Below are 23,242 nucleotides of genomic sequence, written 5' to 3'. Positions count from 1 at the left end.
CACACCTGGCCCCTGTGTAGCCACTTTGGAAAGGAGTTCAGAAGTTACTCAAAACTTTGAACACAGTTGTCATATGACCCAGCAACTCTACTCCTAGGTACTGTATATACCCCAAAAGAATTGCCAGTATATGTTCACATATACACTTCTACACAGATGTTCATAGCAACATCATGCTGAGTAGCCAAAAAGTTCATCGGCTGATGAATGTGCAGACAAAATGTGATATATTCATACAATGAACTATTATTTGTCTGTAGGAAAGAACAAAGTCCTGATACATGCCACAACAGGAACAGACCTTGAAAACAGTAGCCTGAGCGAAAGAAGCCAGACACAAAAGAGCATCCAGTACATAATTCAGTTTACACGAAATGCCCAGATAGGCAAATCTACAGAGATAGAAAGTTGATGAGTGGTTGCCAGAGGCTAGGAATAGAAATCTGCTCATGGGGACGGATGCGGTGGCTCACGCCTCTAATCCCAGCACTTTGGGAGGCTGAGGCGGGTGGATCATGAAGTCAGGAGATCAACACCATCCTGGCCAACATGGTGAAAGCCTGTCTCTACTAAAATACAAAAAAATTAGCCAGGTGTGGTGGTGCATGCCTGTAGTCCCAGCTACTTGGGAGGCTGAGGCAGGAGAATCTCTAGAACCCGGGAGGCGGAGGTTGCAGTTTCACCTTGTTGGCCAGGCTGGTCTCAAACTCCCGACCTCAAGTGATTGGCCCCCCGCCTTGGCCTCCCAAAGAGCTGGGATTACTGGCATGAGCCACCAGGCCCAGCCAAAACCACTACATGGTTTTAAGGGGGAATTTTATTATATGTGAATTATACCTCAATAGAAAACTATTAAACAATGTGATGTTGACTATCTTGGCCACTGAGAAGTACTGTTTACCTCCATACAGCTCTATCTCTGACAGAAGAGGAAGAATAAGAGCAGGAGGAAGAAAAATGGAGCTGAAAGACAGAAACATCATACTCAGCTGAAGCTCAGGTCTGATTACTGCTTCTTCACGAGCAGCTCTGGGTTAGAAGTAATTACATAGAATGTCCCACAGAGGGAAAGAAATGATAGAATTTTACCTGTGTCTGCACCAGCATAGTTGGAAAAAAGGAAGGAGAGAAGCTTCAGCGAAGACTTCTGGTACAGCCCCACCACAGTCTCGTTCAGGGGGTCCTTGTTCTTGTCGAGCCACCCGGCAATGTTGTAGTCCACGGTGCCGGCGTAGTGCACCAGCGAGAAGTGAGCCTCAGCCTTGCCTTTGGCAGGCTTGGGCTTCTGGAAGTTGTTGGATTTTCCAAGATGCTGGTCATACAGCTTGTTCTTGAAGGAGGTGTCTGTTGCCTTGGGGAACATGCACTCCTCTTCCAGGATGGAGAAGATGCCCATAGGCTGGAAAGAGGATAACAGAGTCTACACCTCCGCATATACTAGTGCATACCCATGCTCCATGGTCTGGAGAAGCCAAAAGAACTTCTTTGGTGCTTTCGCTCCGGTACTAGGAACGCTGGCATGTACGCACTGGGGGAGCAAGTCTCTTGGTCTGTTTGGGGGATGACCAGAAAGTGCTAGGCATAAAGTGTGTGCTTAATTAATAGCTGCTGAACAAAAGAATATAGGAGGATGAAATTATGTGTGTATAAATGTAGCACACTTTTTTCAATAGGTTTACAAAAAAAGTAAAGTTTCATATATAGCCATAAAGTAATGTGAGTAATATTTTTGAACAATAATGTCTCAATTTCTCAGTAGCCACCTTAGGAAGATATACTTATTCCAACATGAGCAGTGCTCAAATGTTATGAGAATTCCTTTTTAAAAAGTTAATGTCGGTCCAGCATGGTGGCTCACGTCTGTAATCCCAGTACTTTGGGAGGCTGAGATGGGCAGGTCACAAGGAAAGGAGTTCCAGACCAGCCTGGCCAACACGGTGAAACCCCGTCTCTACTAAAAATACACACACACACACACACACACACACACACACACACAAATTATCCAGGTGTGGTGGCAGGCACCTGTAGTCCCAGCTATTCAGGAGGCTGAGGCAGGAGGATTGCTTAAACCTGGGAGCCAGAAGTTGCAGTGAGCCAAGACCACACCACTGCACTCCAGCCAGGGTGACAGAGCAAGACTCCATCTCAAAAAAAAAAAAAAAAGAAGTTAATGTCCACTCCTGTTTTCATAGTTAAATCCCTCCAAGAGCCACACTGCTCCACGGTTCTGCCTGCTTGGGCCTTTGGGTAAGTCAAATAGGTAAGAAATGTCACAGTCCTTACTGGGGTTCTATCACATTCTTGCAGATAACTGAGCCCTTGGATTTTAATGACCCATAAGCCTTTTTAAGTGTCAGAACAGATTTAGGACATTCATTCTCTTTGCACAAAGACATTCAGTTATCTATCTGAAGGCTTGCCGCCTGGGGGCTGGGGGCACCAATCTGTGAGCAGAAAAGAATCAGAGCAAGAAGGGGAGGGTCCCCACCAAGGAGGAGCTGTCCTGGGGAGCAGTATCTCTCTACCTTCTCGATGAGCTCGATGCAGGCAGCCAGGTCCATCCCGAAGTCAATGAACGTCCACTCGATACCTTCCTTCTTGTACTCCTCCTGCTCCAGCACGAACATGTGGTGGTTGAAAAACTGTTGCAGTTTCTCGTTGGTGAAGTTGATGCACAGCTGCTCCAGGCTGTTGAACTGGGTGATTCAAATATCAAAGAATTTGAGTGACCTTGGAAAATACACTGGAGATGCAGCAAAGCAGACAAGAAAGTAGAAGGCCACAGCTCACATCAAAGATCTCAAAGCCAGCAATGTCCAAGACCCCGATGAAGTACTGCCTGGGCTGCTTGGTGTCCAGCTGCTGGTTGATGCGGGTGACCATCCACAGGAACATCTTCTCGTAGACGGCTTTGGCCAGAGCACCCACCGAGTTGGTCACCTTGAAAAAGGATCACCCACTCAACCCTTGAGTTAGTGTTTCTATGGCTGCATTAAGTTGAAACATATGAAATTGACTTGAAAATCAAAAGCTGTTGGCTGGACATGGTGGCTCACGCCACCAGCACTAGTAATCCCAGCACTCTGGGAGGCCGAGGTGGGCAGATCACGAGGTCAGGAGATTGAGACCATCCTGGCCAACATAGTGAAATCCTGTCTTTACTAAAAATACAAAAATTAGCCAGGTGTGGTGGCATGTGTCTGTAGTTCCAGCTATTCAGGAGGCTGAGGCAGGAGAATCACGTGAACTTGGGAGGCAGAGGTTGCAGTGAGCCAAGATTGCGCCACTGCACTCCAGCCTGCAACATAGCGAGACTCTGTCTCAAAAAAAAAAAAAAAAAAAAAAAGAGAAAAGAAAAAAGAAAATCAAAAGCAGCTGAATATTGGCAATTTCAGATCATTCAACATAATATTAAATATTTTGTGAGGTGTTTGCCCAGCCCACGCTGTTCCCCTTTCTTTGAGAACTATCCTATTTACAAAGATATTTTTCCAGCAACATGGTGATAGCACATGACTCCAGCCCCTGGCCACACTTAATTAGACCCGAGGTGAACACTTGATCCAGGTTGGATTAATTGAGTATCTCGCCTAAGAATTTGGAATTGGGATCAAAAGACACTGGTTTCAGTCTCAGGGTGAGGCTGGAAACACAGAGATATAAACTTGGGAGCTATGGGGTGGCCACAGGCAAGAGAGGTCCAGGAAACTTATCTGCTTAGCAAGGACACAACAGAGGAGAGAGTCAACAGCCCATGAACCCCAGAGGAGCTGGAGGGAGGCTGCCTGGCTCCAGTGGGCTCTTCACTTTCTAATTCCAGGTCCTCATGGTGTCCAATGGGCACTCAATGATTTGCATTCCTTCAGTTGCCTCTGAAGCCTAAAAATGATTTTTCTCTTAATGTGAAAGCTGGTTTCATGTGCATTTCTGATACCTGCAACTGAAAGAACTGTAAAATAATGGCTCGAATAACAAAAGATCTCAATCAACTGGATCAGAGCATCTCCATTACCTGCTGGACATTTTGCCCTTTAGTGACATATTCATTCCCAACCTTCACCCTCGGACAGCACAGGCCCTTAAGCATTTCTGCAGAATTCAGTCCCATCAGGTATCCGGCTTTGTCAGCCACTGAAGGAAGAGAAAAAAATGGCATCATGCAAAAACAGTAGCTGCTAGTGTCCAGTCAGCCCCTGGCTTCTCCCAGAAGTGTTTCTGTAATTCTCTTAGATGTTTTTATGTTGTCGTATCTGTACCAGGTCTGGACTTGTCCACTGAAACTTCAGTCCCATAGTCCAGGGCCCCATGGTTCTCAAGAACTTCCAATTTGCCTCCTAGATGCAACTTTTTTTTTTTTTTTTGAGACGGAGTCTCGCTCTGTCGCCCAGGCTGGAGGCAGTGGCCCGATCTCAGCTCACTGCAAGCTCCGCCTCCTGGGTTTATGCCATTCTCCTGCCTCAGCCTCCCGAGTAGCTGGGACTACAGGCGCCCGCCACCTCGCCCAGCTAGTTTTTTGTATTTTTTTAGTAGAGACGGGGTTTCACCGTCTTAGCCAGGATGGTCTCGATCTCCTGACCTCGTGATCCGCCCATCTCTGCCTCCCAAAGTGCTGGGATTACAGGCTTGAGCCACCGTGCCTGGCCCTAGATGCAACTTTTAACAGTAAGAAGCTTCTTGGCCAATCCTGACCTACTGATATTTTGATTTCCTAAAACATGTTAATTACAGGCCGGACACGGTGGCTCATGCCTATAATCCCAGCCCTTTGGGAGGCTGAGGTGGGTGGATCACCTGAGGTCATGAGTTCGAGACCAGCCTGGCCAACATGGCCCTGTCTCTACTAAAAATACAAAAATTAGCCTGGCATGGTGGTGAGTGCCTGTAATCCCAGCTGCTCAGGAGGCTGAGGAAGAAGAATCGCTTGAACCCGGGAGGTAGAGGTTGCACTGAGCCAAGATCATGCCATTGCACTCCAGCTTGGGTGACAAGAGCAAGACTCCGACTCAAAAAAATAAAAATTAATTACATAGTTATGTTGGAGTCTGACAATACATTAAAATGTTATATGAGTAAAGGAGCCACCACTTGGACAGTTGACAATATACATGAAGCACCTTCCTAATTTAAGCAAAGTACCACGCTCATAGTTGAAAGAGAAGTACAGGCCGGGCGCGGTGGCTCAAGCCTGTAATCCCAGCACTTTGGGAGGCCGAGACGGGTGGATCACGAGGTCAGGAGATCGAGACCATCCTGGTCTACACGGTGAAACGCCCGTCTCTACTAAAAAATACAAAAAACTAGCCGGGCGAGATGGCGGGCGCCTGTAGTCCCAGCTACTCGGGAGGCTGAGGCAGGAGAATGGCGGGAACCCGGGAGGCAGAGCTTGCAGTGAGCCGAGATTGCGCCACTGCACTCCAGCCTGGGCGACAGAGCGAGACTCCGTCTCAAAAAAAAAAAAAAAAAAAAAAAAGGGCCGGGCGCGGTGGCTCAAGCCTGTAATCCCAGCACTTTGGGAGGCCGAGACGGGCGGATCACGAGGTCAGGAGATCGAGACCATCCTGGCTAACATGGTGAAACCCTGTCTCTACTAAAAAAAAATACAAAAAACTAGCCGGGCGACGTGGCAGGCGCCTGTAGTCCCAGCTACTCGGGAGGCTGAGGCAGGAGAATGGCGGGAACCCGGGAGGCGGAGCTTGCAGTGAGCCGAGATCGCGCCACTGCACTCCAGTCCGGGCAACAGAGCGAGACTCCGCCTCAAAAAAAAAAAAAAAAAAAAAGAAAGAGAAGTACAAAACCTGACCCTGCCTTCAGATGTTTGGAGATGGTCAAAAGCAGTTGACTTTTGGCTGTTTCCTACAGATCATGGGTTACATGTCTGCATATATTTCAGCAGATGTTCATTGACTTTGAGAAGGACCTGGTGGCCTGTATTGAGCTCATCAAAAAGGCAGAGAAATGCTGCTCCCCAGGGACTACTACTTTTTTTTTTTTTTTTTGGAGTTTCACAATGTTGCCCAGGATGGAGTGCAGTGGTGCGATCTCAGCTCACTGCAAGTTCTGCCTACCGGGTTCACGCCATTCTCCTGCCTCGGTTTCCCAAGTAGATGGGATTACAGGTGCACGCCACCACGCCTGGCTAATTTTTTGTATTTTAGTAGAGAGGGGGTTTCACTGTGTTAGCCAGGATGGTCTCGACCTCTGACCTCAGATGATCCACCCACCTTGGCCTCCCAAAGTGCTGGGATTACAGGCATGAGCTGCTGTGCCCGGCCTGCTCATGACATTTCTTCTGCTTGAACTGATCACTCCCCCAATTTTTCAGAATCCTACTCATCCCTCAAAGTCCAAGTCAGTGCCCCTTCTATCAGGAAGCCTTCCCTGATTGCCCCAGTCAGAAGTGTTTCCTGTGTGAAGACTTGGAGTCCCCTCCACTGTGATGGGCAGGATTCTAGGATGGCACCCAAGGTGTGCCCCCTGGTGTACATGCCTTGTATAATCTCCTTTACTTGAGTGCAGTGGAACCTGTACAACTCCCATGATGAGGTGACTAATCAGGTGACTTTGAGTTAATATAAAGGGAGAATCATCCCAGGCAGGCCGAGGATAGGAGGCTGCTGAGCCTTTATGGGACACTGATAAGGTTATGTAGATTTTTCCACCCTTCAATTTATGGCTTCACTTCCTTTTTATTACTTGAGAGTTTAAAGCGTACTGCTTCACACACCGTGGGGCTGTGATCAAAAGGCAGAATTATCAGGAACCATCCATGTTGCCAGGCTTTAATTCAAGGAACTTGTAAGATGCATCATGAGTGCTAAGAAGTCTAATGAGCAGGATGTATGGGGGGGAGTCAGTCACTGCTCAGCCCTTCCTGCTGCCCTCTGCTCTAGTTCCAGGCCTCTTAGGGATGAGGCAGAGGGTGGTGGTAGGATCAGCCAGGTGAGAGTTATGGGGAGGAAGAACTGTTCACCATTCTTGGTTCAGGGCCAATTTCAACAGATGCTGGGGTGCAGGTGATGGGAGGAAGAAACTTGGCTTCCACTTTACCATATCATTTTAGGCCTGAGTGATGAGAACTGCATTCTGGTGGAGAGAAAGAGAAGTTCACCTAACAATATTGTCTCATGAGAGTCCACCTTAAAAAAAAAAACCACATCACGCCTGTAATCCCAGCACTTTGGGAGGCCGAGGCAGGCGGATCACGAGGTCAGGAGATGAGACCATCCTGACTAACACGGTGAAACCCTGTCTCTACTAAAAAATACAAAAAAAAAAAAAATAGCCGGGAGTGGTGGTGGGCGCCTGTAGTCCCAGCTACTTGGGAGGCTGAGGCAGGAGAATGGCGTGAACCTGGGAGGTGGAGCTTGCAGTGAGAGGAGATCGCGCCACTGCTCTCCAGCCTGGGTGACAGAGCGAGACTCCGCCTCAAAAAAAAAAAAAAAAAAAATCCTTGGTTTTCAAGGATTTACCACTCTAAGAGTCCTTGACTGAGTGAGCAGACTCCTAGTGCGTGCTACAGTGAGCTTCGGGAAACCTAGATTTAATTTATGCAGTTTTGGAAGAACAGCTCTTGAAATAAATGCAGTTTATCTCACGTGGCCTCGCCCACACACGAACACAGCGGGACCCGATCGCATCCCTTTCCCCGTATGCGGTTACCTTCGGTGCCGTCCGGCTCCGCCTGCTCCTCACGCTGCTTCTGCTTGAACTTCATGTTCCCATAATGCATCACGGCTCCCGTCAGTTTGTAGATCCCAACTTTCTCCTCTGAGCTGAAGCCCAGGATGTCAATGGCATTCTGGAAAGAAAAAAAGGACAACTGTCATAGTAGGACTCAGGGATCCATATGCAGCCTTTTCTTGGCAAAGATCTTACCTCTCTTGTGTATAGCATGTGAGACAGCATTTGCCCAAATAAGTGGATGACAGGTGGGGTGTGGTAAATTAGAAACCATTTGTTTCACATGTTTGTGTGGGTGGATGGAGACTACGGGAAAAAGGTGTGAATTGTCTGTTTCCTTTCATTAAGTAAGAACTGATTACGTAAGGCCGGGCGCATATGGCTCAGGCCTGTAATTCCAGCACTTTGGGAGGCCGAGGCAGGCAGATCACGAGGTCAGGAGATCGAGACCATCCTGGCCAACATGGTGCAACCCCATCTTTACTAAAACTAGCTGGGCATGGTGGCTGGTGCCTGTAGTCCCAGCTACTCAGGAGGCTGAGGCAGGAGAATCCCTTGAACCCAAGAGGCAGAGGTTGGAGTGAGCCAAGATTGCACCATTGCACTCCAGCCTGGGAGACAGAGTGAGACCCCATCTCAAAAAAAAAAAAAAAAAAAAAAGAACTGATTATGATCTTTTCGCACTGTACATAGATTTGGGGGGCAATTTTCTGGATGAGGCTACTGGGAACCACTGTATGATACTGAGAACTGGGAAGTCATGGAGAATGACTGGGAAATAATGTTTAACAGATTAAGAGTTTGGCATTGTAATCCAGAAATTCCAGCATTGTTCGGACTCAAGACAATCAACATGCATTATAGAATATTAGATCTGGAAGGGAAGATCGTCAAAGATGGTATCATCATTTCCCAAATGAGAAAGGGGCAAGCTTTTGCAGAGCCCTTTCTATGTGCTAGACATTGGGTAGGCATCATGTGTATGTTATCTTATTAAATCCCCATGAAGCCCCTTTAGCTGTGCAGGTTTTTCCAAATTTCTGGATGAAGAATTGAGAGTCTAGTTGGTAAGCAGCCTGTCAAAAGTCATACAGGGAGGGTGTGATAAGACTGGGACTGGAGTTAGGTCTCGGTCCCTTCAAAACCTATGGTCATTGCTGGTTTGCTTTTATAACTACGTTGCCTGTCTTCCACCACAAAGGTTTCAACTAAAAGAAATCCTTCTCTGGGGTTCATGTATTGATTATGCAGTAGAGTTTGCAGCCTGAGCCTGTAGAGTATCTGCTGGTAGGACTGAAACATGTCTGGACATGTTTGGTGAGTGGGTAGGATAGACCCAGTAGGCCATCACCAGCAGGATGATATTGGAGAGTCAGGGCATTCTTGGAGTGGCACCCCCTTTTAGTGGAGAATGAGCCTATGCCAAGAGCTGGGATATATGGGGAGGAGAGATTCCGAGGCCATGATGGCCATCCCTTGAATCCATATCCCATTTCAGGGATGCATATCTCTGTCCTAGAGAGGGGTCATTGTAGGTTAAAAGAGAAAGAACTCTTTCAAAAACACTGAAAGGAGCGGGTGAAAGCGTTACTGCCTGGGGACCCTTTTGGAGAATGTCATCTCCAAAGGTGGAACCTGGGTATATGATGAGATGTCACTCCCATTATGAGGTTACCAATCAGTTGACTTTGAGTTCATAAAAAGGGAGACTATACCAGGCAGGCTAGAAAAGCTCTGTGAGGCCAGGCGCAGTAGCTCACATCTGTAATCCCAGCACTTTGGGAGGCTGAGGTGGGTGGATCACAAGGTCAGGAGTTCAAGATCAGCCTGGTCAACATGGTGAAACCCCGTCTGTACTAAAAATACAAAAATTAGCCGAGGGTGGTGGCAAAAGCCTGTAATCCCAGCTACTTGGGAGGCTGAGGCAGAGAATTGCTTGAACCTGGGAGGCAGAAGTTGCAGCGAGCCAAGATCGCGCCACTGCACTCCATCCTGGGGACAGAGCGAGACTCCATCTCAAAAAAAAAAAAAAAGAAAAGAAAGCAAAGAAAGCTCCGTGAGAGGAAGGAGCAACAGCCGCATCTGGCAGCAGGCATCTAGGTGAGGACATGACTTAGGCATGGTGACTTTTAGAATTTCTTAGGTGGGCCTTTCTCAGGGAATGGGGGCCTTGCAGTCATTAGCCTGGCCCTTTCTGTGCTTACAAGTTAGTGAAGACTGAGGAAACCTCATTAAAAATATATAACAACTTAAATTCAATTAAATGTGGTCTAAAACTGCCTCCATACATAGCAAACTATAACCTAAATTAGTACGTAAACAAACTGCAACCTAAGAGTATATGCTTGTGACAAATAGCTGAGTCTCAGCCAATCACAGCAGCTGAGCTTCAGCCAATCACAGGCTGCCAAACTGATGAGATATTGTCCATATAACACAAATGCTTCTTCACACCACCTCCAGATAAGGCAAAGGCTGGCCTGCAACCAATCAAGCTGTTTCTGTATGTCACTTCCTTTTTTCTGTCTATAAATACTGCCTGCCATGTTGCTGGGTGGAGCTCTCTGAGCCTCTCCTGGTGCTGAGTGTGGTCCAACTCATGAATCGTTCTTTGCTCAAAAAAACTCTGCTAAATTTAATTTGTCTAAAATTTTTCTTTTAATACTATTAGACCTAAGATAACAAGTTTATTTTATCATGAAAGTTTTTCTATTTGTCTTAAAACAATTAGTATCAGCTGGAAATGTCACCAAATGAAGGCTAAGAAGCTGGTCATGGGGCAGTATCTCTAGGATGATGGGCAAGACCCTTTTTCACAAGCTCTTGCAGCTGTTATATGGGTGGAGCCAACAAGGGTGGAGATGAATTGCTCACAGATAGTATACTTTAATTAAAAATGTAAGTTCTGTAGTTAGGCAGACCTGTGTTTAAATACTCTGTCATTGGACCTGGTGCCGTGGCTCATGCTTGTAAGCCCAGCACTTTGGGAGGCCGAGCTGGGTGGATCACCAGAGGTCAGGAGTTTGAGACCAGCCTGGCCAACATGGTGAAACCCCAATTCTACTAAAAATACACACACACAAAAATTAGCCAGGCATGGTGTTGCATGCCTGTAGTTCCAGCTACTTGGGAGGCTGAGGCAAGAGAATCGCTTGAACCCAGGAGGCGGAGGTTGCAGTGAGCTGAGATCACGCCATGGCACTCCAGCCTGGGCAACACAGCGAGACTCTGTCTGAAGAAAGAAAGAAGAGAAGTAAGAAGGAAAGAAGGAAGGAAGGAAGGGAGAAAGGAAGGAAGGAAGGGAGAAAGGAAGGAAAGAGAGAGAAAGGAAGGAAGGAAGGTAGGAAGGAAGGGAAAGACTCTGTCATTGATGAACTGCGTCTTCCAGAAAATTATATATATTTTAAGAGTCAGCTTCCACATTTATGAAATGGAGACGATAATGACACCTATGCCAGAGTTGCTTTTGAGACTATAATGAGATAATGCAGGTAAAGCCACTTAGCTCAGTGTCTGGCACATGTAAGTGGTTAATATATTTAGTTATTACTGTGATTATGATTATTAATCCTGCAGGTACTTCCCCCAAATAAACACCAAAGGCCAGACAGGTGTATTGAGGAGCTGGGTGTCTAAGGTGAGCCTAAAGTGAAAGGCAGAAAGGAAAATGGAGAGCCTGTTACAGAGTGGGGTTGGTTTTCTGCTTTATACTTTTTTGTATTTTCTAAATTTTCTTGAAGAACCATATAGATGGTTTTGCAACATGAAAACTTTCAACAAATGTTATGTTAAAGATCTTATAAATGCAAAAATGCATTCTAGTTAAAATGCTAGAGAACAGAACTGAAGGCCTGCTTCGGTGAACCTTCTGGATTCCCATTTTGGAATGCTGTGAGGTGGAGCTGAGTAGGGAGGGGCCAATCTGTGCTGATTCTCTGAGCTCTTGATCTCTGAGATCTTGAGTCTAATCACTTAGTATCCCTGGATTTCAGCTTTCCCATTAGCTCACTAACGTGTCTCTAAGTTCATAAACTCAATAATTCTGTGCATAAACAGACAAATAAATGGCATGCTTACATCTGTCGCCAGCAGTTCTTCACTGTCATCGATACTGGCCACTGTGACCTCTCCTTGGCTCACGAAGGGGAAGTCGAAGGGGTTGGTGGAGATCAGAAGCAAGTCTGTGAAACACAGAGATCCCTTTAATGGCTTATGCATAACTTACTTTTTTTTTTTTTTTTTCCCAATGTCACTGATTTGGAAGAAAGGTATTCCAAGAGCTTACCAATTAGTTCTGGCTTCTTGTTTGACATAATTTGGTAGAAAATATGATAGCTTCTCTCACTGGATAATTGAAATGTCACTCTGGATTTTTCTAACAGATCTAAGGTAACAAAAATAACGTGATTTCAGATTCCCAAGTGGTGCTTTTGTGGCCAAAACACCAACAGTTTTATAGTGTCTGGACTCACAGGTTTCGATGTCTGCCGATGCCAGCTTTCCTGTGGCTCCAAAATGAATCCGAATGAACTTCCCCTGTCCAATAACAGGTGGACAAACGTTACAGTTATTTGATTTATATGGTTTTTGTGGCTGACCTTGGATAGGTGCTGCCACAGATAAATTATAAATGCAAAAATGCTAGAGAACAGAACTGAAGGCCTGCTTTGGTGAACCTTCTGGATTCCCATTTTGGAATGCTGTGAGGAGGAGCTGAGTAGGGAGGGGCCAGTGTGTGCTGATTCTCTGAGCTCTTGATCTCTGAGATCTTGAGTCTAATCATTTAGTATCCCTGGATTTCAGTTTTCCCATTAGCTCACTAACGTGTCTCTCAGTTCATAAACTCAATAATTCTGTCCACAAACAAACAAATAAATGGCATGCTTACATCTGTCGCCAGCAGTTCTTCACTGTCATCGATACTGGCCACCGTGACCTCTCCTTGGCTCAGGAGGAAGGGATGCCAGAACATGGGCACCTCTCCACCTGGTGTCCAGAGCTCCCAAGCTGGGTCAGCCAGGACTCAGGTAGCTCTACCCAAGCACCTGGTCCTGTTCCTACAACTCAGGGGATGCCCATAGGCTCCTTCTCCAGCTCTCTTCTTGGGACTACTCCATTCTTGACTACCTGCCTGGTTTTTATCCTGTTGTCTTATACCTGGATTCTCAACTCTTCATAATGCCTTTGAATTCTAACTGGTCAGATTGTTCTGTCTGACTTTTTTTGTTTTTTTTGCTTGTATTTTAATAGATGATACTTCTGAGATTCCTTGCTTGAGTTTCACGTATGGCTGACTACAGAAAAATCTAGCTCACCGGCCTGGGCTCAGGCTCAGGCCTGGCTCTCTGGCTGCCAAAAGAACAACTCAGGGTCTAGGTGGCCCACTTTCTAGGGAGTGGGAGGTAAAATTTCATATGCGTGTTTGTGTGTATGCACCTGCTTCATACATTGTCTGCTTAATTGGTCCTCAGCAACACTGCGAGCAAATTTGAGGACAAAAAATGTTTTCTTGCTTGTTCCCCTACAGCAATGGGTGAACTGAAATGTGGATGATACTTAGTAATGCCTCAATATTTTCTGAATGAACCCTAGGAAAAGTTAGTGAAGGATCAGTAAAGGCATGCGTGCATTGTAAGTGCTGGGTGTTAAGTATTTTTAGCTGCTTAATGGAAGACAATGGAAGTCATCCCTAGCCTGCAAATATTTGGAGGGTGGAAAGAGGACAAAATAATTAGAATGATTGTGACTTCTGGGTCAGGGCTAAGAGTAGAGGCCCATGAACTCAGTAAATGGGAATGAGAAGAGGGAGTGCCTGAAGGTATCGTCTTTCACGTTAAGCTGGTATCAGGCCAGTGCAATAACTAACTTGGTCCAGGCATGGGTAACATACCTCTGCCATGTAACATGTGCCCAGACCTTCCACAAGGAAGAGGAGTTTATTTGGGCACCGGGGAGGATACACATGCAGACTGGCAGTGCAAAGAACATATCCAAGGAAACAAAAGTCAAGGCTCAGAGCCATGGTCCTTGATGAATGTATCTACTTCCTCATCGATAACCATTTTATCTTTGAGGGGCAACAAAATACAAGTTTGAGACTATCCAACTACTAAGATGTGTGAAGTTTTAATGTACTTTTGCAACCATAGGCACAAATGATGGCTTCGTCTCTGAGTACTTGCTCCACTGGCCAGTGAAATGAAATAGAGGGTTGGATGTATGTTTATTTCCAATGGGAAGTAAATGTCTTTGTGATTAAGCCAATCCTAAGTAAAAAGTTGAAGGATGGCACACATCCTTCAATGTCTTCAGTATGAATCTATTCCATCTTTTTTTTTTTTTTTTTTTTTGAGACAGAGTTGCCCTCTGTTGCCCAGGCTGGAGTGCAGTATTGCAATCTCGGCTCACTGCAACCTCCGCCTCCCGTGTTCAAGCGATTCTCCTGCCTCAGCCTCCCAAGTAGCTGGGATTACAGGCAGGCACCACCATGCCCAGCTAATTTTTTGTATTTTTAGTAGAGATGGGGTTTCGCCATGTTGGCCAGACTGCTCTCGAACTCCTGGACTCAAGTGATCCACCCACCTCAGCCTCCCAAAGTGTTGGGATTACAAGCGTGAGTCACCGTGTCCAGCCTATTTCAAATTTTTGAGCTCTTCTGCCTTCACTAAGTTTTCTGTGCTCCCAATCCCTGCTGAGTTGGAAGAGGTCAAATCTGCTAACTTAATTCACACTAAGGTTTCCGTGGCTAGGTCAATAGATATGGCTTAATGGATGTTTACATTTTAAAATGTTTCCCCACAGAGAGACCCATTTTAGCATAAAGTTGATCTCTAATTGTCGGATGTGAATCATGTGAGTGACTTCAGGATGCTGTGAGGTGACATTGCCTAGTTAGGGTAGGACGGCAAATCCTCCCTCTGCCAGGGCCAAACCAACACCTTCCTCAAAGTGTATCAAAATATTCCCGGTGGGTAGACTGATCTCAATCACTTGGAGGTAGAAAAAGGCCCCCGCATATTCTAGTTTATGGGGCAGTTTTTCATATTCAGCATTTCGGGAGAGGGTATGGTTTTGGGAGGATACTTGAAAATTGGGCTGGGTCTTACAAATCTTGAGGAGTTGTCATTCCTCACAGTCTTGGCATTTCCAAAGGCCTCCAGCAGCGGGTTGGCTTGGATGATCTGATCCTCCAGGGTTCCCTAATCATAAACAAGAAGAGGAAAAAGAGGGCTTTGGATGGTTTTCTAAAGCAGCTCCTTGGTGAATACAATGGTGGGTGCTCTGGGCAGGTTCAGGGAGCGGTGTCGACCAGCTCCACCTGGTGGTCAGTGCAGTACCTTCACCCCCACCCCCACTAGACCTAAGGCGTCTTCAAGGTGCCATCCTAGACAGGCTTTTATTAGCATAGCATCGAAGTGACTTCTGGTCATGCCAGGTTCTAGGCAGGAATATTACTTCCTCCATCAGAACATCCAGACTGCCTTTCTGATAACATTTCATTATAAATCATGGATTTTAATAACACATACCTCTGTTATTGCATGTAATATGACCCACCTAGTATCACAGATATTTGTGTTCAAAAGGAGATATAGAATGTGAGTAAAGCAAGTGATCCAAGAGATAATACAATAAAAACAGTGGTTCTCAAAAAGGTTTTTTATGTGCCAAAAAATATGAGAATGATTCTTCAGAAATCCACTCTAGAAAGCAGAGTTTTCACCTTCACCCTTCTGGGCCTGGAGCAACTTAAAAAATACTGTCAAACCTAATGGTTCTCAAAGTGTGGTCCCTGGACCAGCAGCATGAACACTACCTGGGAATATGGGAGAAATGCCAGGTATGGTAGCTCACGCTTGTAATTAGCACTTTGGAGGCTGAGGCAGGAGGATTACTTGAGGCCAATGGTCTGATACCAGCCTGGGCAACACAGTGAGACTCCATCTCTACAAAAAATTAAAAAATGAGCCAAGCATGGTGGTTCCTGTAGTACTAACTACACAGGAGGCTGAAGCAGGATGATCGCTTGAGCCCAGGAGTTTGAGGTTACAGTGAGCTATGATGGTGTGCCACTGTACTCCAGCTTGGGTGACAGAGTGAGACCCTGTCTCTACAAAATAAAAAGGAAGAAAAATGCAAACTATGAGGTCCCACCCTAGATCTACACAATCAGGAATTCTGGGCCTGGGCTCTGCCGCCCTTTGTTAAGAATCCCTCCTGTTGATTCTGATGTGTACTCCAGTTTGAAAACCACTGGTGTAAACATTCCTTCTCCAGAGGAGGATGTGGAGTTGGTCAAAGTCCCTCAGCTGTAGCTGATGGAGCTGGTGCCAGAACTGAAGTCCATTCTGGTGGAACCACTTCCTGCTTTGCTCCATGTGATACTGTGATATAATAGGAATGGTATATTTTGGTCTTTTTCTAGTTTCCTGGCACACAGCTCCTAAAACCCTTGGAATACCTGAAGTGATAAATGTCTTTTTGTGTGCTGATGAGATGATTGGTGGCTTCGGGGGTCCTGGAAAGCTCAGGATGGGGGCTGGTTGCCAGGGAACCAACCATGTGATTAGAAGTTTGGAACTTTTTGTCCTATCCTTGACCCCTGGGAAGGAAAAAAGGGCTGGAGGTTGAGTCAATCGTCAATGGCCAGTGATTTAATTAATCATGCTCGTGTAATGGAGCCTCTGTAAAAACCCTACACAGAAGGCTTCAGAGAGGTTCCAGGTTGATGAACACCTGGGGGTGCTGGGAGGATGTCACCTGCAGAGACTATGCCCCTCCCCCATACCTTGCCCTAGACATCTTTTCCACTTGGCTTTTCAACTGCATCCTTTGTAACATCCTTTATAACAAACTGGCAAATGTAAGCAAAGTGTTTCTCTGAGTTCTGTGAACCATTCTAGGTCATTATCAAACCTGAGAAGGAGGTTGTGAGATTCCCCTGATTAATAGCTGCTTGGTTAGAAGTTCAGGAGGCCCGGACTAGTCCCTGGTATCTAAAGTGGGGGCAGTTTTGCAGGACAGAGCCCTTAATTTGTGGGACTTGATGCTTTCTCTAGGTAGTGAGTATCAGAATTGAATTGAATTGTAGGACACCCAGTTGGTGTCTGCAGAGAATTGGAGAATTGTTTGGCATGGAAAAACCCCATACATTTGATGTCAGATGTGTTCTGTGTGAGGATACAGAGAGGAAAGAAAGAGTTTCTCCTATTTGCCATCTCTGCTGAGCGCATACCCTGCATACACTTGGTGCTCATCCAGGCTTTAAATTACACTTATTCCAATAAGCCTCCAGATGCAGGTGGCTGCTTACCTGCATTTTGCCTGGCTGTGTCTCCTTCTTCTTGTCCCCAGTAACTGCAATTGTTGCAAAATACTGGATGACACGCTTGGTGTTCACAGTCTTCCCAGCCCCGGATTCTCCGCTGCCAATTTAAAAGTAAATGGGATAAAGGAGAGTGGCAGGGAGGGCACTGGTTTCCAAGACATGATAGTGCAAACAGGGGTTACTCACGTGATGAGGATAGACTGGTTGTCTCGATCTAGAAATGCAGAGGGAAGCAAAACAAAACAAATAAACAACAAACAGAACATTAAAATGAAGTAACACTGGGGGAGGTTGGAGAACATGGGCTCTAGTTAATGTCTCTGCCATTGACCAGTGGTGTGATTTGGGTATGTCTAATCTTCTTTGGGACAATTTAGGCAGATTTCTCAAATGTGGAATGTGCAACATGACCAGCCTGGGAGGTAAGTGATTCTCTACTCACTGTGGTGAATCCCACAGTGTAGAAGTTACTCATGTTCGTAGATCTTTAACTCCCTGCTAGCACTTTCCCATCATCTTTTTCCATAAAGAAAGCAAGTGTCAGGTTCAGAGCTTGTGGGGTCACAGCTTTTCATTGGCATTTTTAGATGCTGATTGGTTTTATTGCATTTTTCTTTTACCTTTACCTTCTACTTGTGAAAAGTGATACTGGTTTTTCACTTGCAATAGAGCATGGTTTGAACTGTGTCCCCCTAAAATTCATGTATTGAATTTCTAACCCCTAGTACCTCAGAATGTGACCTTATTTGGACATAAAATGTAAGGTATTTAGTCAAGATGAGGTCATGCTGGAGTAGGGCAAGCCACTGATCTAAGGTGACTGGTATCCTTATAAACAGAAGAAATTTGGAGACACACAAGCACACAGGGAGAATGTCATATGAAGATTAAGGCAGGGATCAGGGTGATGTTTCTATAAATCAAAAACAACAAAGATTTCTGCTAGCAAATCATAGAAGCTAGGAGAGAGGCATGGGCCAGATTCTCTCTCAGCGTCCTCACACGAACCAATCCTGCTGACACCTTGACCTCAGACTTCTATCATCTAGAACTGTGAGACAGTACATTTCTATTGTGTAAGCCCCCCAGTCTGTGATACTCTGTTACAGCAGCCATAGCAAACTAATGGAAATTGTGGTATTAGTCTTCCCTTTTAAATTAATGTAACATTAATTGATTTCAAGAAAAATATTAAGTTTGCAGACATGGCAAGGAATGTGATTGTAAGAAAGAAATGACAGAAGTTTGGGCACCATTGCATTAGGTGATTTTTAAGCATCTACAGGTCTCAGATGTGTGCTGCTTTTTTTTTTTTTGAGATGGAGTTTCACTCTTGTTGCCCAGGCTGAAGTGCAGTGGTGAGATCTCAGTTCGCCACAACCTCCTCTTCCCAGGTGCAAGCAATTCTCCTGCCTCAGCCTCCTGAGTAGCTGGGATTACAGGTGCCCACTACCATGCCTGGCTCATTTTTTATATTTTTAGTAGAGACAGGGTTTCATCATGTTGGCCAGGCTGGCCCTGAACTCCTGACCTCAGGTGATCCAACTGCCTCAGCCTCCCAAAGTGCTAGGATTACAGGCGTGAGCCACTGCGCCCGGCCTTGCTTCTACTTCTAGTATCTCTTCCAAGTCAAGTCAGGTGAAGGTTGAACAGACAGACTTGATATTAGGCATCATGGCATGACAGTGTTATCATGTCTGTACTCCCCAGGTCGTTCTGGAAATTTAAGGAGTCGATGGGGAGACCGAGTTTGGGGAAGAAGGCAGGAACACTGCTTTACCCATTTGTCTGAGTGGCTGCCAATATAGTTTCTCTTCAAAGTACACCTGGATTGGGAGTTCCCTGGGGACAAGGTAGGGCATCTCATTGTGTTCCAGCTTCTCCCAAATAAGCATGAGCTCAGTGTAGCTTCAGCCATAACCACAGGCCTTGTCATGCACTGTGACTGGCAATGGAAGATGTACCCCTTGCTGTTCATCCCCAAATCATTGGACTCTCTGAAGATCACTTTGATTATTGCACCATTCAGATGACCAATGCCCCCCAAAGGCTTGAAAAATTAACTATGGATGGCTTCAAAAAATGTGAATCAAAGAAATTACTCACCAGTCAGCATGAACTGATAGGCATTGTCAGAGATGGAGAAGATGTGGGGTGGAGCCTCCTGGCGCTTTTTGCCCCTGTAGGCAGCCACCACCTCGGGGTTGTACACCGGCAGCCACTTGTAGGGGTTGACGGTGACACAGAAGAGGCCTGAGTAGGTCTGGAAAAATCAGAACATTTATCATTTGGATCTTGTTTTTACTCAGAGAGAGACATGAAATAAAAAGGTGTTTACAGACACTCACGTAGATCATCCAGGCTGCGTAACGCTCTTTGAGGTTGTACAGCACCGCAGGTTCATGCAGGTGAGTCATCATGGCCATGTCCTCGATCTTGTCAAATTTGGGAGGGTTCATGGGGAAGACCTGGTCATTGTTCAGAGTGAGCGTCTGGGTATTGAGAGGAAAAGCAGGTAATAAATGGGTGAGCCAAGTACCTGCATTGCACTTTACTGGTGTGGTGGAAGTAGTGAGATATTGTGGAACAATTACCCCATTGTGATGGATAATTTTGTGGATCCTTTCCATGACCAGACATGATCCATAAATAACAGTTCTTGAAGAATCTGTTTCTGGTCAAACTACGTGACCAATTCTGGTCCGATGCCCCCCGTCATCCTGTTATCATGTGTACCAGGAGTGGGTTACAGGTGTGCAGAGCTTTGGAGCCCTTGGGTCCCAAGGCCAGTTTGCCTCTGTTTACCTTATTTATTGTGAGTGCTGTGATGAGACAAAGCTTGGAAGGTTACAAAGAACTGCTCCCAAGTGTTCTGTGCTTTTCCATCTCAATATCTCTGCTCATGAGGGTTCCTTCAGCTCGAATGTCTTCATGAAAATTTTGTTTAGAAACCTTCAAAGCTCATCTCTAGCACCATCCCTTCCACGACCCATCTCCTCTCTCCCCTATTGCTTCAAGGCTCCCATAATTATTTGTACCTCTGCTCTAATAGTTCAAACATTTGGGGGTGCATCATGGTTCTTTGCTGAATATTTTCAGAAAATTATTTATTTTTTTCCCTTCTCTGTGTTTTTCCCACCTTTCTCCCCCATTCAAGCTGGCTCTGTACTCCATGGCTCAGGAGAGATAGAAAATAGGGCAAGAAAAGGAAAAGAGCTTGTAATACTTCCCGGATTTTGATTTCCAAAAGCCTAAGTCCTTAGGAAAACTTTGAAGTTTTCACAGAAAGGTAAAAAGAAGGAGTTTCGCTGGTACAGACCAAATTTTTTGAGGAAGGGAGGCACTTCCATTCCACCACCCCAGACTAGAAAAAGAGAGAGAGACACCCAAGGTAGCCAAAGGGGAGGCAGAAAAGTCTATGTATCCTGAACTTCTAAGAACTGGGGTTTATTTCTTTTCTTTTCTTTTTCTTTCTTTCTTTTTTTTTTTTTTTTGAGAAGGAGTCTCGCTCTGTTGTCCAGGCTAGAGTGCAGTGGCATGATCTTGGCTCACTGCAAGCTCTGCCTCCCAGGTTCACGCCATTCTCCTGCCTCAGCCTCCTGAGTAGCTGGGACTACAGATGCCCACCACCACGCTGGGCTAATTTTTTGTATTTTTAGTAGAGCCGGGGTTTCACCGTGTTAGCCAGGATGGTCTCAATCTCCTGACCTTGTGATCTGCCTGCCTCGGCCTCCCAAAGTGCGGGGATTACGGGTGTGAGCCACCGCGCCTGGCCAGACTAGGGCTTATTTCTTAATAGATCCTCCAGGGAGGCTGTGAGTCCCCATTGTGGTGCTGTGTAAGGTTCTGAAAATGTGACACATCCCTGAGGCGGTTGGTGGTGGAGTGACCCCAAGAGTGACTGAAAAAAATTTGTCCCAGCCCACTGAAAAGGGGTCGGAATCAGAGGCTAAGTTTAATAAAAATAAAAGCAAGGTCTGTCTCATATGCCTGAGTTTGTGAAATGAGATTCATACCTGCCATATACATCTTTGGGAAATTCTGGGAAAGCAGGTGCAGAGGTATGCTTATATTTGCAAAGCAATCAATGCTAGGACCTAGACCTGGTGGATGTCCAGTAAGTAATGAATGATACATGATAATTCTCCACATTAAACGTGTCAATGGCTCCAGAGCTTCCTCTGTAGGAGCCACTCTACAGCCCAGAGAGGTATAATTGGTCGGCCCATCCAGTATCAGCCTCTTCCTTAAATAGCCCAACCTTTTCTGCCCTCACCTGCTGTCTTCCTCTAAAGCAAACACAACAAAACCCCTCAAAGCCCAAGTCCTTGGAGAAGGAAAAAGGGAAGAGTGAAGATGCATGCAATAGCAGCTTTCACCTGCTACCTCACCACAGAGCAGATAAACTAAGTTTTGTTCTATCTTCAGATTCCAAAGGACCAGCATGCAATTTCTAATATTCTACTCCAAAGAAAAATGAGCATGTCCGTATTATCAAAGACATCTGGAATCAACACTCACCCGGTCATCGAGGGTCTTGACTATGACTTTGTCATTTTCCCTACTCTGGATCATGCCTTTCACATACATTTCCTTATCATCTGCTACAAAGCAGGCTTTCTTGGAATCAAATGGACGATTTTGAGCCTCGATTCTCTCCTTCTCTGGTTTCCGGAGGTAGGGAGCTGCTTCTCCAAAAATGGCCATTTCTGCATCAGAGCTCATGGCTGCAGAGGGCTGGGAAGACCAGAGGGACTGCTGAGTCTCGTGCTTGGGTGGACTACTGAAGCTGCAGGGCCCCAACCCTTATTCCATTCAAACAGGCGGCCAGATTCAAAGGCTCCTAGATTGAACATAGGTCCTGAGGGATCTATGGCCTAGGTCTAGGAGCTTCAAGTGTGCAAGCGGGAATAAGCTAAAGGGGATATTTTATTCTAACAAAAAAGTATGAAGGTTGTTTTTTTATCCTCTGAGTGTCGATTTTGGGAGTATTTTAGTTCAGTCCCATGTGTACATGTCTGAATCAATTAGAGCCAAGGTGAACCCAATAAAAGAGGCTTCAGGAAGTACTTTCTTTCCTTCTTTTTTTTTTTTTTTTTTGAGACAGAGTTTTGCTCTTGTTGCCCGGGCTGGAGTGCAAGGGCTCCAGGTTGCAATCTTGGCTCTGCAATCTCCACCTCCCAGGTTCAGGTGATTCTCCTGCCTCAGCCTCCCGAGTAGCTGGGAATACAGGTGCCCGCCACCACACCCAGCTAATTTTTTGTATTTTTAGTAGAGAGGGGGTTTCACCATGTTGGCCAGGCTGGTCTTGAACTCCTGACCTCAGGCGATCTGCCCGCCTCGACCGCCCAAAGTGCTGGGATTACAGGCGTGAGCCACCGTGTCCGGCCTAGGACGCACTTTCTAAATCGCTCATCATGTTTGAGCCTGTGATCTCTGTGTCATTCTAAAATCTTAAGAATATTTGAAAAGCATCATTGGAATGCTGATAATTCTTATTAGACATTTCGGGTTAGCCCCGTGAAAAGTGAATGACTTGAACATGAAGATTTGTCACATTTGTTGAAATAACCGAGATGGTGGGAGGCAAAATGGCCCAGGGCGATGATCCCAAACTTTAACATGCCAGAATCCCCTTGAGGGGTTGTTAAAGCACAGATTACGGGCCCCACCCCAATAGTTTCTGATTCAGCAAGTCTGAAGTGGGGCCTAAAAATGGGCTTTTCTAGCAAGTTCCCAGGTGATGCAGATACTGCTGATCCAGGGAGCACACTGAGGATGGCTGTCATAGTGCCTTCCTGTTCCCAGAGTGGTGCTTGAAATGTAGCAGCTTCAGGCAGGACTTCATTAAGAAATTCAGAATCTCAGACCTACCCAAGACCCACCCACCTGACCTCAGGTGATCTGCCCACCTCGGCCTCCCAAAGTGCTGGGATTATAAGCATGAGCCACTGTGCCTGGCCAACATAAATATTTTAATAAAAATTACCATGTTTTCTGAAACAAAAAAAATTAGTGAGAAGGATAATGTTGTTTTTGATTTTTTGCAAATCTCTTTACTGTCTCCTTAATGGAAGACTGTTGGATTCTCATATCTGCTTCTGTATTCATGCCTTTGCTGTATGTTTGGTGAGAGTAAATATAAAATATTTAGCTATGTAATTTAGAAAAGGCAAGAGTATTTTAGTCACCTTTTCAAATAATTGTGAATTTTCTTCTTACTCTACCAAA

General features: G+C 45.7%; 1 protein-coding gene across 1 annotated transcript in view; it reads right to left on the bottom strand.

The window, feature by feature from the left end:
• Window positions 1-21,736, bottom strand: part of MYH13 (myosin heavy chain 13) — a 65,509-nt gene extending 43,773 nt beyond the window's left edge. Inside the window, exons 1-14 of the mRNA XM_033184548.1 lie at window positions 21,533-21,736; window positions 19,360-19,503; window positions 19,118-19,274; window positions 17,198-17,225; window positions 16,997-17,108; window positions 14,790-14,882; window positions 12,156-12,219; window positions 11,969-12,067; window positions 11,761-11,864; window positions 7,663-7,801; window positions 4,016-4,134; window positions 2,794-2,943; window positions 2,529-2,699; window positions 1,090-1,399 (exon numbers count right to left, since the gene is read on the bottom strand). Coding sequence (XP_033040439.1) covers window positions 1,090-1,399; window positions 2,529-2,699; window positions 2,794-2,943; window positions 4,016-4,134; window positions 7,663-7,801; window positions 11,761-11,864; window positions 11,969-12,067; window positions 12,156-12,219; window positions 14,790-14,882; window positions 16,997-17,108; window positions 17,198-17,225; window positions 19,118-19,274; window positions 19,360-19,503; window positions 21,533-21,736 — 1,894 coding nt within the window. The remainder of the gene's footprint in view (window positions 1-1,089; window positions 1,400-2,528; window positions 2,700-2,793; window positions 2,944-4,015; window positions 4,135-7,662; window positions 7,802-11,760; window positions 11,865-11,968; window positions 12,068-12,155; window positions 12,220-14,789; window positions 14,883-16,996; window positions 17,109-17,197; window positions 17,226-19,117; window positions 19,275-19,359; window positions 19,504-21,532) is intronic.
• Between the last annotated feature and the right edge of the window lie 1,506 nt (window positions 21,737-23,242).

The sequence above is a fragment of the Trachypithecus francoisi genome, unplaced genomic scaffold (assembly GCF_009764315.1).
Source record: "Trachypithecus francoisi isolate TF-2019V2 unplaced genomic scaffold, Tfra_2.0 Lachesis_group20, whole genome shotgun sequence".
Lineage (NCBI taxonomy): Eukaryota > Metazoa > Chordata > Mammalia > Primates > Cercopithecidae > Trachypithecus > Trachypithecus francoisi.
This window is presented reverse-complemented; position numbering and strand designations above follow the sequence as displayed.